We start from the raw sequence: 12,691 nt of genomic DNA on the forward strand, positions 1-12,691 counted from the left end.
TTTACATGCAATTATCTCTGATCAAAGGTTCAGTAACGCCCCGTGCTGTTCCAACGCTATTTTTAGAGTGCTGTTTGGAACAGAGTGGGGCTTTTGATCATCTGACTGAAAGAGAGCCTATAGAGTGGATACCCTGGAGGGAGTCGAAACAATGAGAAGAGATCTCTCAAAATTAGCAGAATGGTCAAAGGTCTGGCAGTTAAAATTTAATAGCAAAACAAGAAAAGAAACTCCACAGGAAAGCATCAGCAGCCAAATGGGTGGAGTATAAACACATGAAAAGATTTGCAAATCCAAACAGCTTTTATTAACGAGACCTGAAACAGGTCTGCATCAGGAGTCTAAAAACAACACATAAATATAACCATTAAATACACGAAACCTCTTAAAAGTAAATGATACAATACCTTATATATAAATAGCCATACATAAATAGTATTAAAACAATGAATTACAAGAAATATTTAAACCATGAGTCAATATAAAATCACTTAAATTATGGATAAATAGCTAAAACTATCAATATATAACAGATATAACTAACTTAGATATGAAGAATGAATATGAAAAAAATATATGAAACTGCAAAGGGAGTAATATTTGAAAACTGAATACATACAATTAAAAAGAGAGATGATATAAAACAAATCAACCTATATAAATGAGCTTGGACCAACTCGCCCGCAAATGCGCAGTAGAGCCCGAACGTTCAGAGAGCAAAAGTATAAGCCCCACCTCCACCAGCAGTACAGGCCCAACGTTCAGAGAGCAACGTTCCACACATGCGTAGCAGGTCACAGTGATCCATTGCTGGCGCTGCTGTCCCGCCCCTTCCACCGACTGAGACTATGTGCGTTGCTAAGGGGAGGGAGACAGCAGAAAGAGCAGCAGCAGCCCCCCTCTCTGAGAACCGGATGGCTGCAGAGTCCACCGTGGGAACCGCCTTTGAGAGCCCGGCGTCCCAAGGTTGCTGGTGCACCAACCTCCACCCCCCCCTCCCCGACGTCGCCGCCGCTCCCCTCTGTGCCGGGCCCGCCTAACTACGCCGCTGCTCCCACCTCGAGGCCGCCGGCGCTACCCCCTCCACCACCCTCCCCGAGGTCACCGAAGCACTAACCTCCACACCCCTCCCCGACGTTGCCGCCGCCGCTCCCGCACCCTTCCGTGCACTATGACAGCGCCTCTCACCTCCGTGTGAAAGCGATGCAGGCAGCAGAAGATCGATCTTCTGCTGCCTGCAGCGCTTTCACATGGAGGTGAGAGGCATTGACATGTCAGTGCAGGGGGCCCGGCACGGAGGGGGGAGGGAACAGCGGTGAGGAGGGTAGCTGGACATGGGGGAAGGACAGGGGAGAGAGCAGGGTTGGTGGATGGGGGGAGGCCAAGGGAAAGAGGAGGGTTGCTGGACATGGGGGGAGGGCAGGGGAGAGAGGAGGGTTGCTGGACATGGGGGGAGGGCAGGGGAGAGAGCAGGGTTGGTTGGTGGATGGGGGGAGGCCAAGGGAAAGAGGAGGGTTGCTGGACATGGGGGATGGGCAGGGGAGAGAGCAGGGTTGCTGGACAGGGATCGATGGAGGGGAGGAGAGGGCAGGGGAGAGAGGAGGGTTGTTGGACATGGATGGATGGAGGTGAGAATTATTAAATTTACAACAACAAAAAACTCGCCCCTCAACTTTCATTTCTTCCTTTCGCTTTTTCATTACATTTTTGAAAACAAAAAGCTTGCACGTTTTAACAGGCTTAACGGCTAGTTATATATAAAAGAGAAAGGACATATCAAGGTTTCAAGCTGACATAAAAAAAACCTTCAGAAATATACTGAAACAAAATAACCACCTGTGTATAGCAACAAAAGAGAGGTTGACATCAATTGTCTGTTAGACCCTATGGTAAGGGACTAAAATAAATTTTACATAAAAGGGATGAGCAACCCTTCGTGAAAGCAACAAGAGGTAGCTCAGCAAATGGATGAATTGGAATGTTCAACATAAAAAGAGATGGAGTAATATGAGTTAGAGACCTGCACAGCAACGGGCTGCATGCCAGTTGTGCATGCCATGGTAATATCAAGACTGGATTACTGCAATGCACTATACAATGGTCTGACTACAAAGGGCCTGCACCAGCTCCAGTTGATTCAGAATGCAGCAGCAAGACTCATAGAAGGTTGCAAGTGACGTGATACACATCACACCATTTTTGCAAAAACTTAATTGGCTACCAGTACAATACAGGGCTAAATTTAAAATTCTATGTCTGATCTTCCAGGCCCTGAAAGGAAATGGCCCCGAGTATCCAAAGAATAGGATGATCCTCCACACACCACCAAGGACACTAAGGTCCTCCCAAGGACTTTCACTAACTACACCCTCTCCAAAAGACATTACACGACGTGATACCCGCAAGCGAGCCTTCTCCGGAGTAGCCTCCACACTCTGGAATGCATTGCCTGAAAGGCTCCGCTTAACACTTCAGGAAGCAGGTGAAAGCTTGGCTCTTCAACCAAGCCTTTAATGGAAGAACTAGTTAGTCTCTCTCTCTCTCTCTCTCTCTCTCTCTCACACACACACACACACACTTACTTGAATATTTTTACTGCTGTTATTGCCTATTGCTCATGTTTGATCCATTCTTAGTGTACACCGCCTTGAGTGAATTCCTTCAAAAAGGTGTTAAATAAATCCTAATAAATAAATAAATAAATAATACGGGGTTCGCGGGAATCCCCTCTGGGGCTGCAGGACTTCCATGAGTATGGAAGCAGTTCCTGTGGGGTTCCCGTGGAAGTGTAAGATGCACCTTTGTCAGACTCTCACCAAGTTCTTTCAGTTCTGCTGCTGCTGCCTCCTCCTCCTTCTTCTTGCTTTAACAGTGCAGATGTGGGAAATCTTCCATTAACCCTCTCTGCTCCTGGGCTAATGCACAGGCCTCAGCTCTGACACAGGCATGAGCATGAGAGGTCACCTGACCTACTAGCATGTGCATGTGGTGACCTCTTAGCACACAGTGCCAGCAAATCAGAGATTAGTCTTCCATGTGTGCGCCCAGGGCCGTGCCAAGGGTCTCTGGTGCCCCCCTGCAGACTATCAGTTGGTGGTGCCCCCCCCCCCCCCCGTCTCACTTCTTCATTAGATGTTTCTCCATTGCTACCTGTCTTTCCTTTAGACTGAAAACTACAGGCCCAGCCAGACCTAACAAAAGGGTCTACCACACCCTTCAATGTCAAGCATATACTAGAAGACTGTAAATTAGCTTACACAGGAAAGCAGTTTAAAAAAATAAACACAATTCCTGCTGTTTCTTAACACTGCTCTCCAGAGAAAGCACTGCCTTTATAAAGAGGCTTTTCAGTGGGACTTAGCCTATTAAAAACTATTAGCATAATTAGGAATGGTCAGCCCTTGTAACTGCAGAGACCTAAGCTTTGATTATGCATGTTCCTGTCTTTGTTACAGGGGGGGGGGGGTCTCTTCATCTCATTTACACAGTCTGACCTCCATGGCTCACTGGGAGCCCAGTCTCTTGGAGACTGCTATACATTGCAAAATAAGATAGCAGATGTAAATTCTCAAAGTGGACATATTCCAAACACTAAAATGAAAATAAAACGATTTTTTTCTACCTTTGTAGGCTGGTGACTTTCTTTTTCTGATCATGCTGGCCCAGTATCTGATTTTGTTGCTGGTATCTGTCCTCTTAACTCTGTTTCCAGGGCTTCCTTTCCACTGTATGTATCCCTCATTGATAAGTCTCTGACTCTAAAGTTTAGCAATTTCATTAAAGCAAAATGTATTTTCAAATATCACAAACTCTCCCTATCCAAGCAGAATGTTTTATATAAAAACAAACACACAAAAAAAGCAATCAGATTTTTACTTACCAGCTATTCTACACTATACGTCAGCTAAACTTCCTCTTTGAAGCTCAGCCAATTAAATGGATTTTAGCTGTAGCTATGATAATTATGTTCACATCATTGCAGTCATGCCTTGCCCTCCTCTCAGTGTACATGCTCAAAAAACAAAAACTTTGAACCACTTACAGATAACAATTACACTATTTATTTTTTATTTCTCCCAGTCTCACTTGCACACCTGCCTCCAAACCTGTTCTCTTTAATTTGAATGTTGTTCCAGCTCACCCTGAATGAAAGTTGTTCACACACCAAAGCCATAAATAGCTGCTGGTTGTACTCTTTGAAACAGCTTTAGCAGAGCAGCGTGTCTGTCTCAGCACTGGTGGGCTACCTTCACTTCCTAATGCGGGAAGGGTAGGGGAGAGAGGAGAATCACAACTTCAGGTAAAAGGTTTTGCAAGTGAGTGGCGCCCTCTAGAGGTCGGCGCCCCCCTGCCTTGCTTACCTCGCTTACCGTGTCAGCACGGCCCTGTGTGCCCCAGAGCATTCCAAGTTCTGTTCCTTCCTTGCCTGCAGTGTCATGGCTCAAACCTCGAGAGAGACAGAGTGCCAACCAGAATTTTTTTAGGTACCATTAAATTCTTGCAGGGATGAGTGGGGACGGGTTAGATTTCTGTCCCTGTGCCAGCGGCGTACCGAGGGCAGGACGGTGGGGGTGGTCCACTCCAGGTGCACGCTGCAGGAGGGGGTGCAGGGAGCAGCTGCGCAGCTGTTGGCTTCGCCGGTTCCCTGCTCTCTCTGCTGTTACTGCCTGTTCCTCTCTGAGCACACCACCCAATCTCTCATCCACTCTCTCATTACCTCTCGCCTTGACTACTGCAACCTACTCCTCACTGGCCTCCCACTTAGCCATCTATCCCCCCTTCAGTCCATTCAGAACTCTGCTGCACGTCTTATCTTCCGCCTGGACCGATATACTCATATCACCCCTCTCCTCAAGTCACTTCACTGGCTTCCGATCAGGTACCGCATACAATTCAAGCTTCTCCTACTAACCTACAAATGCACTCGATCTGCAGCCCCTCCTTACCTCTCTACCCTCATCTCCCCTTACATTGCTACCTGTAACCTCCGCTCTCAAGACAAATCCCTCCTTTCAGTACCCTTCTCCACCACCGCCAACTCCAGGCTCCGCCCTTTCTGCCTCGCCTCACCCCATACATGGAACAAACTCCCTGAGCCCATACACCAGGCCCCCTCCCTGCCCATCTTCAAATCATTGCTGAAAGCCCACCTCTTCAATGTCGCCTTTGGCACCTAACCACCACACCTCTACTCAAGAAATCTAGACTGCACCAACTTGACATTTCGTCCTTTAGATTGTAAGCTCCTTTGAGCAGGGACCGTCCTTCTTTGTTAATTTGTACAGCGCTGCGTAACCCTAGTAGTGCTCTAGAAATGTTAAGTAGTAGTAGTAGTAGTAGTAGAGGGAGCAGGGAACTGGCAGACCCAAAAGCCGCACGACTGCTCCCAGCAGGTAAGAAGAATGCACCCAGGGGGTGGGGAGAATGACGCTGCACCCGGGGGAGGGGGGTGCGCAGCCAACCAAGGAACACCACTGCCCCCTGCAATTTTCTAATACGAATGTGTCACAAAATAATGTCAGCGGCACTAAACAAATATATTTTTTTTCAGTGCTCCTAACACAAGGGCTATCGTTAACTGCACCTGCAGCGATGGTGATAGCTGTAATAAAAAAAAATACCCCTGTCATTTGTGTACATGCATTAGTGTATTATTGCAGAGAGAATGCGGCAAAGAATATGTATATAAACATATATCTTATTTAAAAAATACAACTGCCTAAAGCAGACTCACCGTGATTGACAGGGGAGCAGAAGCAAATTGTGAAGACAAGCTGCAAATGTGGATGATTGCACAAAACAGCTAATAACAACAATTTCTAAACAAGGTCATAAATAGCAAGTGTGGGAGTGAAGTTGAAGCATAAACCAAACCCTCATTGAGATCCCCAAAAACGCAATGAAAAAACTGTGGAAGAATGAAAGCAAGAGAACTGGCTCACAACATGGTAAAGTACACCAAGCACTAAATAATGTGTTTATAAAACCGAGAAGAATCAAACTGAGCCACTTTGTGTAAAAAAATATATATGAAGGAGAGAGGGCATTCCAGGTAGCTACTACCCTCTGTGAAAATGTACTTCCTGACATTATTCTTGCTATTGTGTTCCACAGCCTCATAAGCTGCTGAGAAATCCAGCAATGCTAACACCGAGGCAAATCCTCTGTCTGTTTCCTTTAAGATCATCTAGCAGGGATACAAGGACCATTTCTGTTCCATAATCATGTTTGAATCCAGATTGATGTGGATCTAACCAGTTTCTTTCTTCTAGGCAATCACTGAGATGAGCACAGACTTGTTCAATAAGTTTTCCTAGAAATGGGATGTTAGATACAGGCTGGTAGTTTTCTAGTATCTCCTGGTCAAGGTTGTTCTTCTTTATGAAATAAATCACCATTGCCCTTTTTAATGTTTTTGTTAGTTGCCTATTAGAGAGAATTTCATGATTTTTCTGGCCCTTTCTGTGAGGCCCCTGCTTGCCTGCTGCACTATCTTTGAGGGACAGAGGTCAAGGGAGCAGGTAGTGTGTTGAAGGTTTCTTAGAATTTTGTCAAGGCCCTTCCCTGTTATTGGGATAAAGGTCCCATTATATATGTGTGAGGAAGGGGTGGTTTAACTGACTGGAAACTGGGTGAGACTACCTGTAAATTCTGATGGAGACTTTTAATTTTGGTGGTAAAGTATGCAGCAAAATCACACTCATGCACCCACGCTGTGCAGGCGTTGTGTGTTACGTGTCCGCTGCCCAGCATCGTTATGGTCGAGCGAAACATGAATCGTGTAGGGTCAGTGTACAACACAATCGTCTTCCTTGCAAGATGAATGGTCCATTGTAATGGATGAAATACTGGAGTTTACAAGCAGATTTGTACGTGACAGACTGGGTGCCAGCATTTCTACAGCATAGAAGATTTATTCCACATATGCACAGCAGTTTGGATGGTGGCGATCTACAGTTGTTGTGGTGCCTTTGCAAATTTGTTTATTTTCAGTAGGAGGCTACACCTGATGTATATTAAGAACAGGGGTGGCCGGTTTTGAAAAGCTGGTTGATTCTTGAACAATCATTTATAGCATCAAAAGCAACGGTGATCTGGTGGACTTTGTTTTGAAATGCCAGTGTTCGACAACTGGCCCCTAGTCACAGATTATGTTATATAATTATGTGTTTATTCATGACTATGATGTATGTAAGGTGGGTGTTGGTATGTGAGTGATGAGTGTTGTTTTCAATGTAGGAGTGTGAGTGGTTGTAGGCATATATTAGTAATGCGGTAGTAATTTCTAAAAAATGTTTGGTTCATTGTGATAATTAATAAAATAATTTTTGAAACATCACATAGTTATTTATAGTAGTGTGTATGTTATAGACAATACAGCTATAGTGGAATTGAATACCCTGTGTATGTAGACTGATAAAAGATTATTTTCAGGGATGAGAAACTGCTCTTCTAGGCTACCCACCCTCCTCTTTGTTGTCATAAGGGATCTACTGCTCCATTCCTAATGTCAGGATGCTGGGCTGTATAGACCTTTGATCAGAACCAGCATGGTACCTACTTCTTACTGGACGGCCCAGAAATTGTTAGTCATGTATCATCCGAAGATGCTGCTAGCCATAATATTTTCGGATCACAAAACCACTGATAAAGGGAAGTGAATGAGGTCAGGAGAGACTTCATCTTATTCTCTTATGCCAGTGTGTTTTTTTTTTCTAGCAAAAAAGGTGTCAGTACTCAAATGCTAGGCCACCCTTCAGGAGTGGGGTGATCACTGAGGAACCCACCCCCATAATTGCCAGGCCCCCTGCAACCAATCACAGAATCTATGAGAAGGCAGAATTGTTGTGTACAGCTTGAGCTCTTTAATTAAAATTTGGGGTCCATGGGTCAATTTTAGCAGACAATGGAAAAGGTGCCTGTACTCAGTACCCCCTCAAAAAAAGCTCTGCTTATGCCTACCACTCCCCAGTCCGTCTTCTTCTTAACTGCCCTGCCCTTTCTAGCCGTTTGCACTTGCTTTCAATTTTAAAGAACGTGTCACGTTTGAAGCACATCATACCTACGCTATTTCATTGAGGTTTACAATTCGGCTTACCTTATTGCACTGTTTTTTGTACAAAAACTCAATTAAAAATATTTAAAAAGAAAGAAAGAACGTGTTCTATTCAATCATGAATGGCTATGAAAAAAATTCTAAGATTTCAGGCTAGAAAAATACAAGATTCTCATTGGACTTTTAGAAACAAAATAAGGAGTATTTTTTTTTTCAGAAACAGAGAAAATCTACTTCTCTTTGGCATTTTATTAAAACGTTCAAAACATGGAGAGCAGTAACTAATCCCTTTCTCGTCCCAAGAATACTACATCATACCATGCAGTGCACCAAAAATGTTTTTTTTTTTTTTTTTAATAAAATGCATGTAAAAACGGATGAGCAAATCTGTTAAAGAACAATCCCAAGAACTGCGATCCTAAACAGTAACAGGACAGCAAAGGCAAGAGCTAAACAGCTGACTCCATTCTTTAGATGCCTCAGCAAAGGCAGACCCAGTCCTGCCGCTCCTGCGGGCTTCCGCAGTAGATGGGCGCGCGACCCCTTTGGGAACTGTAGTTCCGCTCCCTATTGGCAATCAGTAACAGAAACCTGGCCTGGACTACGTTTCCCAGAAGCGCCTGAGCGGGAGGCTCCCGGGCTGCTAGGGTGTGTGTGTAGGTGGTTGCAGCGAGGCAGGAGGCGCTGAGGATCTTGCAAGTTTACGATCGTACCACAAGACTCCCGGGTAATCCAGGACGATGTATGCATGAGATCGGGCGATGGTTGTGGAAGTGGATGCACAAGTAGAAGTCCGAAGCGAGGAAGTGATGGGAGAGAGACCGCAGTAGTAAGGAGCGTTGTTGGAGGTGGAGACAGGGCCTTAGGTGCTAGGGAGTGCTTACTGTAATAAAGTAACTTCTGGTAGCGGGACCTCTGGAGAAACAGTTTCTTGTGTTTTCTTTGCATGGAACCATTTGAGCCTTTAAATAGAAAACTTCGGGATGGACAAAAGAAGAAAAAAAAATCCCCCACCCCCCTTAATGGAGGAGGAGATGTGAGAGGGAAATCACACATTTTCCTGATTAGGTTGTGGAGGATGCTGGCCAGTTTTTTTTTTTTTTTTTAACTTTGCAAGAATAATTCAATGTGTGTTGGGGGAGGGGGTGTTTTAATTCTCTGCATTAATTTTGTTGGTACTTCCAAAGAATAAAATAAAAAAATATTATATTCCTCCACCCAAATACGTAATCGGTCATCCAGATTTTTTTAAGGAAAGGGCAGGGAAGTTTCAGTTAATCTGCTTCTCACATGGCAAGGTGGCAGCACTTAGCTGCCTCCTCAGACTCCTCTTATGGGGCAGTGTCTCCAGATGGATTAGTTTTGTCTATACCATGACAGTAATGAACCTCACTCCTAAACCGGGTCATGTGGGGTATGACCTCAGACCTCTCAAATTTATTTCTAACCCTCTCTGTAGAGCTTGCGTTGTGCCAGAGAGAGTTTCCCTAAGCTATCATATCTCTCCTGTGCACTTGTTATGTCTTATTCCTAATTTTATTTTATGTCACTAATAATTTTTTTTTGGGGGGGGGAGGGGGAAGGAGTAAGCCTTCTTTATTAATAAATATTAATTCATATATTTTTGCTCCATCTATCTTAAATTAGTATGATGACAGCTTGGGCCTTTGATGGAGATCTCTTTTCATCTGAAAAAAAAATTACCTGTATTGGCTGACTAATTATGAGATAGAAATCCCATTAGTAAAAATATTAAAGAATTTCCATTTCTAGTGAACAATACTAGATATGCTAATGCCTAATAGAGTAGCTGGTTCTCCAACATCTGCAAATAAATTTCTCCTTTACAAATAAGTTCTGCTTTCATTTTCTCGTATATTAGCCTGTAGATTTTAAAACACCAAAGGAACTTTTAACAAGAAAAGTTCTGTGGCACCTTTGATGATTTAGGACAGTGATTGTAACATTTGTTTATTTAAGCTGTTTGCTCATTCTTTTTCCAAGGCGAGTTACATTTTCCTTTACCTGGTGGGCCCACTGTCTAATGGACCCTTTTACTAAAGCTTAGTGTGTTCTACTGGAAATGAGCTTACGTGGCCCATAGGTATAAAATAGGATAAGCAGCATTTAGCGCGTGATAATGTCTGTTAGCTCTTTTACTAAAACTTGGTGCACACTAACCCCCCTGTTAACTAAGCCATGCGGCAATACCGACACAGCCCATTCAGAGTAAATGGGCTGTGTCCGCATTAGCGTATGCCAGCTGCTAGTGCAGCTCAGTAAACGGAGGGTAAGTTTGTACTTGACAGTTCCTTGGATTGTCCTGTGAAGGCTGACATTCCTCTCTCTCAGAAGAAAGCTTTAACTTTACTATCTGGAGGAATATTTTTTTGAAAGTATCTTTTTGGTCCAAAGGAATTTGATGTGCAGGTACCTCTATAACTTTTCTGAATTTAGTGTATAGAAAATTTTGAGGACATGTTGAGGGAGGACTTGATACAGGCGTGTTTGGGGATTTTGTTTATTCACCCATGTTGTTTTAATCATTCCAATAATGAATGTAACTCCCAATTCCTTATTTGTCCTGTTTGTCATAAATAGATTGTAAGCTCTGTCCAGCAGGGACTTTCTCTTACATGGCTGTGTACGTCTAGTGGCACTGTAGAAATGAATAGGACCTGAAAATAGTTCCAGATTAATTTCAGCTAAGCTTTAAGATGTTAATCTTTTCCCTTTATAGGTTTTTGGTGTCGTTAGCAAGTATTTCAGCCTGTGGGTCTTGCAAGCCTGTGAATGAACTGTGTGGTTATTGGCTGTATTGGTATTATGCCCATATTTTAAGGAGGGAGGGTGGGTTCTGTGATCATCACTGCAGTGTTCCCTGGTTTTCTTTTCATAACGATGGAGCAGCTGATGAGCGAAATTAATGTTATAGTAAAGTGGCAGATCTTATTTATTTTGAGTTTGCTTGCATGTACTGTAACCCTATCTTACTGGGCCGACTGGCTTGGCCACTTTGCTTTTTATCTGCCAGAATTTATTGTGTTACCTATTAAGTACTTCTTGCTGGGTGCAGAGTTAGTTTGAATTTGAAGGCAGTGTGAACCTCAGACAGTGTGTTGGTAGGTTTTTAAGCATTCTCAGATTTGTGTCACGGCTTGTACCAGCTGCTATGATACCTGTACTTGATGAAATGATGGTTCCTTCAAAGCAATATAACCAGCCAGAAATGGCTACTGCCCGGTTAAATCCCCTGTTTGGCATTAACCGGGCATTTTCAGCAGCACTTAACTGGTTAGTGCAGTTCAAAACTGGCTATTTTGGGGGTGTTCGAGGGGCGGAGTCGGCACTTGGCAGGTTAAGTGCCGGTATTCAGCACTTAATTGGCCGAGGTAATCGCATACATAGGATTGACTTTTATGCGGTCCTTTAGCTGTCTCCACAAACCCAGAAATTCAGTGCTGAATCACGGACATAGCCTGGCATTGTATGTCCGGGCAGAACACCAGTGGCGGTTAGCAAAACGCCGAGCACCACCAGCTGAATATGTCCCCCCCCCTCCAAAAAAATATATATATGTGTACAAAAATGTTTTTAACTGGTAGGTTTCTTGTTTAAAACAGAGTAATGTTAGAACAGTCTGTTCACGTGTCCTTTAGATTGTAAGCTCTTTGAGCAGGGACTGTCCTTCTATGTTAAATTGTACAGCGCTGCGTAACCCTAGTAGTGCTTTAGAAATGTTAAGAAGAAGTAGTAGTAGTAACCCAAAGTTCATGTTTCTTATCTTTTTCACCTCTTGCTGTCACATGGTGTGCCTGCTGGTTGGTAGGTAATTTTGGGATGGTTTTATGCCTGGTATTAGGTGGTACAGGAGGAGCCTGTGGATTTTAGGCGTGCCTCCTTTCTCCTGGGTGTTCACAGGCTCTCGCTGGGTAGTGGTTTGAAAGATGAGAAGTCTCCTGCAGCTAGGCCTCTATCTTGCTTTTCCTGTCTCTAGCTTAGATCATCCTTGTTGAAGGTACCTAGCTGCTCTTCTGGGTAAAACATGACTCAAAAGATGGGAGCATGTCAGGGCGTTAACCAGTGTATCTAGCTTTACCTTAGCTTATCCACCCCAGTGTGGTTTACAGAGCTGCAAACTGTTTGCTTAAAGTGTCTTTAAGGTTCATGCTGTTTGGTTTTGTTAAAAAGAATCCTTCTCTCACCCTCCACAACCCCCCCACACACACTAATCCATTTTTACATGCATTCTGAGCTTCCCTTTGAGATGACCTTGGCCTGAGTCTGTCTCCTTTTTTAAATAAATGTCTGGAGTAACTGGTGCTTCAAGTTCTTATCATGAGTGACTGATATATGTGTCTTTGTCTGCTCAGGGAGTGTCACCATGTCGAACTCCAAGCCTGGCCCAGTGCAGATCGTGGAGGTGCACAAGGAGGAGCATTCCTTTGAGCTGGATGAACAGGCGCTGCAGCGTGTACTGCTGCAGGATCACGTGCGTGACTTGGACGCTGTAGTGGTGTCGGTGGCAGGGGCTTTCCGGAAGGGCAAGTCCTTTCTGCTGGATTTCATGCTGCGTTACATGTACAGCCAGGTAACAAGGATACTGCAGTTTAGAGTAATATATGAGGTGATATA

The 12,691-nt window shown here is 44.0% G+C and overlaps 1 protein-coding gene across 2 annotated transcripts in view; it reads left to right on the top strand.

Annotated features, from left to right (window-relative positions):
* Positions 1–8,694: 8,694 nt before the first annotated feature.
* ATL3 (atlastin GTPase 3) overlaps positions 8,695–12,691 on the top strand; it is a 60,005-nt gene continuing 56,008 nt past the window's right edge. Inside the window, exons 1-2 of one of the 2 annotated variants that reach the window (XM_030217897.1) lie at positions 8,695–8,783; positions 12,430–12,647. In XM_030217897.1, coding sequence (XP_030073757.1) covers positions 12,441–12,647 — 207 coding nt within the window. In that variant the 5' untranslated portion in view covers positions 8,695–8,783; positions 12,430–12,440. The other variant, XM_030217898.1, reaches the window with a different exon arrangement.

The sequence above is a fragment of the Microcaecilia unicolor genome, chromosome 11 (genome assembly GCF_901765095.1).
Source record: "Microcaecilia unicolor chromosome 11, aMicUni1.1, whole genome shotgun sequence".
In the NCBI taxonomy this organism is placed as follows: domain Eukaryota; kingdom Metazoa; phylum Chordata; class Amphibia; order Gymnophiona; family Siphonopidae; genus Microcaecilia; species Microcaecilia unicolor.